Genomic DNA, 6,816 nt, shown 5'->3' with positions numbered 1-6,816 from the left:
GCCCCTATCGTCACCGCGTTGCTAAATCCGCATCTTATTCACTGCGCAAACGCTGATTGGAACTACCTCTCTGGCCCTCTGTTCTCGTTCTATTCTTCTTGTTGTCGCCTCTGTCGCTTCTTGTATTTTCTGCCCGCTGTTGATCTTCTTTCAATCGCTCGGTTTTCGCGTTAAAACCCTTTTCTATACTTCGCTCTGTTTATGTCAAACTATCTGCGTTGACTCTCTCGCTGGTTGTCGCTTAAGGTTACTTAACGCAACTGTCTTCTCACTTATGCTAACCTAACGATCTCAACTTTGGCCTATTGATTCTTAAACTCTTTTATCTGTAAGCGCCAGCTATTCTAATACCATCCGAAAATGTTTTGTTGTGACACGAGATTGCCGCGGCGAAACAATTTCAACGACGAGCTAGAAAATTCCAGGTCAAAAAATTGTCTATGGTATAGATAGTGTGCATATACATTTAACCAGTCTTGGTGTGCCATGGCGATGGCTTAAAAAAACGAGCCTTGTTGTTGTCGGCTTCGCACGTGTTGTTGGCGCCTGATCGATGAGGGCGCTAGGGGTCGCATCCGGGTTGTCAATGGTTTTCTAGGAAAAGGGTTGGAAACCTGGCAAAATGTAAGAATTGCCAGGCAGGAGAACTTGTTGAACTTATTATGAATTTAAGCGCGCGTACATGCGTGACGTCCTTGGAATTAAGAAGTAGTTTGTCATACCACAACGCGCGCCTACACGCACGCACGCACACACACGCACGCACGCCACCACACAGACGCGCGCACACACGCACGCACGACACCACGCACGCACGCACACACACACGCACGCACACACGCAGCACGCGCGCGCGCATACCACACACCCGGCGCGCGCGCAACACCACAACGCGCGCAGCGCGCACGCACACACACCACGCGGCGCGCGCACACACACACACACAACACACAAACACACACACACACACACACAACACACACACATCACACCACGCATAGCACACAACAACACACAACAACACTCGACAACATATGCACACTATTCGCTCACGATGGCATTCACGCGCGTACACAAACATTATAACGATGTGTGTGGTTTTATTATCTGTGCGAGCGGTGCGTGCGTGTGTGCGCGCGCGTGCACCAAAGTGTAGTGTGAAGCGCGTGCGTCTTGTGTGTGGGGCGTGCGTGCATGATGTGTGAGGCGCGCGTGGTGAAAAACACAACTGCACTGACCTGGCTCGGATTGGAATTACTCGATAAAAGTTATTTGTAGCTTGCCAATTCCAGAAGCATGCGAGCAGTGTTTGACTGGGCTGCGTATCTCACGTGCGCAGTGCGACTGCTGCCAGGTATAAACACCTTACCTGTCAACACCGCACCTGTCAACAGCTCACTGTGAGATGGTTCCAGCGATACGGTCGCTGGACATGGCGGGCGTCGCTGGATGGTTGCGACACGTATCTAATTATGAGAAAATAGAACTGGCTGCGTTGCCGCTGTTCTAGGACATGACCACCACGCCCAGATCGTGTATGCACGCACACACGCACACGCGCACGCACGCGACGCACACACGCAAAAGAATACAACAGCAGGCAGCCACAAAACCACACGCACGCCAGCACACACCGCACACACACCGCCACACACACACCTACCACACACACAAACACACACAAACACACAATAATACTACTAACACCACACTCACGCGACACACACACACACGCCAAACAGTACAGGTACACTCTCAAGGTGACTCAGTTCGCGATAATTTTCCAGGACTACTAAGCAATGGCACTGATAAACATTCATTAGACTCTTCCATAGACTATAACTCGTTGCTAGCGATTTCCTCTATTATTTACAATGCCCGTCAGCTAAAGAGACGGGCGACGCGCTACAAGGCAAGCGCAAAAAAAACCTCACGTAGTCGTATATACACGCCAGCGATGCGCCACTGTTGGCTGAAACCGTATTCCAAAGACGACGTGCAAATTTTGGTTAGTGATTGTCGACGAGGAGATGGCGAAAGGCAGAATAGGGCGACGTTCTAGAAGTCATGTCCTTGGTCGTGATATATTATATATATTATTTATATATCACATAATATATCACTTATTATATAATTAGTGTCATATGCGTAGTAAGGCGCTGATTTCTACTCATTGGGCGCCATTCTTTTACATTTGGCGACGGGATATATTTGGATCGATATGTTTTGAATATATTGCTAAACAAATAGACAAGGTATCCCAGATTGTTAGCCGTACCTTTTATTTGCCATGTACATGCAACCACCAACCAACAATTCCAGCGTAGCAGCGTTTCTACCCGCTGATGTTATGGGATTTACATTAATGTCAAGGAGTTAAATAGACACAAGGTCCAATGGAAACACACGCCCATTATCTGTTCACTGCGGGTGATGTCCAAATTGACGATGCACATTTCAATATATATCATACTGACATAATACTATATTACTCATAATCATAAACATAATATATTATAAAATATATATCGAAAATTTCGGCGCCAAATCCCACATACCAGGAATCTTCTCGCTTACACACAAATGGTTAAATAACATTCCACTAATTCAGTTAATGCCAACAGCAAAAACCCGATACCCTACTTCACAATAAAAATAATAAACCTATAATTACTATAATGACTTTACCAATTTGTAAACGGTAAGATAGCAACTATTGGAATTAACATCGCATTTCTAACTGACAATCGAGACAATTCAAACGATTGTTAGAGTAATTAACATAGGACAGTAAGAAATTAAACGACGCACAATACAACTCATCAAATGAACTTATTGAAGCTGGTTTATAATGAAAGGCAAATGGACTATCCGTACGACATTACGTCATCCGCGAGCTATATGCTAATCAACTGCAAAACTTGAAACAAAATTCGACAATTCATGTCGTAACGCCAGTCACGTGACTAGAACCTAAGCATCGTGACGCAAGCTAAACGCAACATTGGGCAGGCAACAGGAAAATGGCTTACGAAATAATCGTGAGATTCGACATGTGACAGTTGGGTACTGGCTGAGTTCGAGTTCCTGTGTCCTTGCATTCCTCCCCGAGCGTGTCCCATTAGAGTACACCTGCAAGGAAATAAATCAACATATATAACAGCACAAACAGATCATAGTAGAGTCCAAATAATAAATACATAAATATAAATAAATAAATAAATAACTAAATAATATAAACATACATAAATAAATAAAATAATCAATAATTAAATAATAACTAAATAAATAATCAAATAAAGTAAATAATAAACATATAAGATCACGACAGAGAATCTTTGTGGATGATGCAACATGACAAATAACAACAAAATGTATGAAGTGATGATGTAAGTGACATGAACCAATGATAGTGCTGGCTGGATGTGTGTGTGATGAAATGTCATGGTGTGAGAGATCACGATGGTAATTGATGACGGTTTCTGCTGCGGGAACGGAATAAGGCGGCGGCTGCAATGTGATAGGAGTCAGAGGATTAGAGGAAATAATTAGTGGAATGGGATAAGAATGGCCAAGAGCCCAATAAAACCTCAAGACAGAATTAGATAGCGTGAAATAAAAAGGGAGACCAGGGCATGTTAGAAGAACTAGTTAAGAGACAACGACGATTCAGTACTGATGCGTTAACAGCAGGTGAAAGAAAGAACCGACGAGTCCAGCTCGGAAATTTATGAATGATGTTAGGACGAACGATGCTGACGATACTAAGACATGGCGCTTCTGTGTAGTGATAAGTAACAGTACCCAATATGAACCTGAGTAGTCGCAAAACGGCGTAGATTAGTTGGTGTCAGATATCCGAAACTGCTGGTTATAAGGAATATGGCCATCTGATTGAGAAAAGGCGCAGTCTCAGAGAAGATCGGTTGTTGACAGTGTACGGAGAACCATCGATGCGGCGCGGTAACCTCGGGTCGGTAAACTGGCGACGGATGAAAAATCAAATGAAATAAGGCCGAACGGCCATTACGGGAAAAATATGGGTGGTCATGACGATTATCCTAGTTTGCAGGCCGACATTTTCGCCGACGTACGAATGTACGGCCGTTCAGTAGCATCTTGCTCGGATAGCTGATAGTCGTGAGGGGGTGCCAATTCGGCGGTACGGTTATGGTTTACTCTTGGGTATTCGGCGAATAAATGAATATACGTTCTTAGAATGTTACAGAACAACGACTGAATTAATAATTGTGGCAACTACTGCGCAAGTATAAAACACTAGGAACAAACATTTAAGCGGTGACAACAATTCGCTCATGACCTCAACATGCTACTGCTCGCAAAATGGTAGATACGTCACCGAACAACGAACTCCGGAGATGGATTCGTTGTTTGGCCATAATTCGCTAACTTGTTGGTCGAACCAGAATACAAAATATGTACGGGGTTATCAATATACGGTGTTGGCCGGTGTGTGTGTTTTGTGGGGCGGCGGCGGGGTTTTTTTTATTTTTTTTATCTTTTTTTTATTTTTTTTTTTTTTTTTTTATGGGGGGCGGGGCGGGAGAGGGTTCTCCCTGGTTGCTATCGGTGGGAGCTGGAAGGAAAACGGACGGCTGTTTTTTTTTTATTTTTGGTTTTTTTTTTTTTGGGAGGGGGGCCCCTGCGTCTTTTCTTTTTTTTGTGTGGGTTTTTTGTTTTTTTTTGTTTTTTTTTTGGTGTGGTTTTTTTTTTGTTTTTTTTGTTTTTTTCTGGGGTTTTTTGTGTTTTTGGTTTTTTTTTTTTTTTTTTTTTTTTTTTTTTTTTTTTTTTTTTTTTTTTTTTTTTCGCATTTCTTGTAATTAGCTAGCTTGATATTGGGACAACTTAATACGCGTTTGGCTAAAAGGTCAACTGTAATGTATTACTAACAAGGTGCCATTACCTGTCTGCATTCGGTCGAATTTGCATAAATCGATGGTCGAATTTATTGCCTAGTGTTGGGCGGATTTTCCGCCATACTATATCTTTACATATCTATTTCTAACAAGGCAAAGAACTATTACGGCAAACATGAAGGCGGTTCGTTCTAACGCATTGTACATGGCAATTCCATAACATATAATAAATATATATATACTATAATTAATTATACATTATTAATAATAATATAATATATTGCATAACTACTATTATTTTCATAACATATTGGTCAGGATCGGAAGTAAACATAGAAGAATTTTAGGGGACGAAAGGAACGTGAGTGTAACTCTTTACCTACGGGGTGAATGCAATCATCTATGCGGTAGAGAGTCGCGTTTAAGTGTCGAGTGTAACTCGTTACAATGCGAAATCTGTAAATATTTAACTATTTAAAGTGATTACGTCATTACCGTAAATAGTTAAAGCAGAAAAATGATGTCCACTTTTTTAACAAAATGTAAGTGATTTTGTTCACTTTTTATGGTTAAATTGCTGCATTATACTTCCTATTTTGCTATTCCGCTCGATATGAACAAACCCTCGTGACACATAGATAGCCCATAGCAAGCATTTAATGTCGTGATCAATATATCAAATCGACCAGATTTTTTGGATTTCTAACTAGTTGAAAAACAATCTTATCAGGAAAGAATTTGAGAATGCATTTAGTGCTATTAGTACTTACTTTCATGTAAAAAAAAAATTGCAACAAATATACACCATAGAAAATTCGTGACGTAGTCAATTTAACTCTGTGCTATACAAGAGCGTTTAAGTAGATCTTACGGGAGCGGCTGCTTTTCTCCCGTGACGGTTGCACGAATTCGCCACATTACAATTGACTTCTCTCTTGGTTCGAACTCCAATCGCTTCTGTGGACGTACAAATACTTCGTTATTGCGCGTGTAGATGGCGCTGTCACGTGTAGATGATCTTATTGCTTGTGCCGCTGAGTTTAATTATGTGTTTATTTCGGCCTGGCCTGACTCGTGCTCGAGTAACTCCACGATGATTATCATTCTTCTTTCTTTCTTCTTCTTCCCGCCTGACTCTACATTGTTACCATTATCATTATTACCATCATGACCACCATTATTGTTTATATTACCATCATCATTGTCACCATAATCATTATCATCATTATCATTATTACCATCAGTACCGCCATTATTCTTTATATTACCATGATCAACATCATCATATCATTATATCATCAACGTCGTCGTCGTCATTATCATCACCATCATCATTATCAACATAATACTAATAATAATATTATTAATAATAATAATAATCATCATTATCATCATTATCATCATCGTCATCATCGTCGTCGTCGTTGTCGTCGTCGTCATCGTCGTCGTCACCTTACCTGGTCGTTGGTCCTCGGGTAAAGGGAAGAGCCAGTAGCTGGGCATGTCCTTACAGAACTCAGCAACGTCATCACCGGCGACATCCTTAAGTACTAGAGGTCCGATAGGACGGCTGTCGTACCCCATGTCGATGTATTCTGGCATGGGGGCGGTCATACCCTCCTGGTGGTGAATCAATGGGGAAGGGGGAGGCGTTAGACAAGCTATGTTATAAGTTTTTTTTTAAAGTACTCAGATGAACATTGTGTGTTAAACGATGTTTGTGCGCGTGAAGACATAGTTCGAAAGAACGCTCAGAATACACACTATACATACAACAAATATCAACATAATTTACGTAACACACACTCGTTATTAGTAGAGTTAAAAATTTCTCATGAACATTACTGATTAATTAGTAACATTTTACTGATTAATTAGTAACATTTTACTGATTAATTAGTAACATTTTACTGATTAATTAGTAACATTTTACTGATTA

General features: G+C 41.2%; 1 protein-coding gene across 1 annotated transcript in view; it reads right to left on the bottom strand.

Moving 5' to 3' along the window:
• Positions 1-6,816, bottom strand: part of LOC106817753 — a 23,157-nt gene that overhangs the window by 3,940 nt on the left and 12,401 nt on the right. The window contains exons 3-5 of the mRNA XM_014822447.1: positions 6,335-6,497; positions 5,749-5,834; positions 3,061-3,132 (exon numbers count right to left, since the gene is read on the bottom strand). Coding sequence (XP_014677933.1) covers positions 3,061-3,132; positions 5,749-5,834; positions 6,335-6,497 — 321 coding nt within the window. The remainder of the gene's footprint in view (positions 1-3,060; positions 3,133-5,748; positions 5,835-6,334; positions 6,498-6,816) is intronic.

This window comes from Priapulus caudatus, unplaced genomic scaffold (genome assembly GCF_000485595.1).
Source record: "Priapulus caudatus unplaced genomic scaffold, Priapulus_caudatus-5.0.1 Scaffold1852, whole genome shotgun sequence".
Classification (NCBI taxonomy): domain Eukaryota; kingdom Metazoa; phylum Priapulida; class Priapulimorpha; order Priapulimorphida; family Priapulidae; genus Priapulus; species Priapulus caudatus.
The sequence above is the reverse complement of the archived record's forward strand: the minus strand, read 5'-3'. Positions and strand labels throughout refer to the sequence as shown.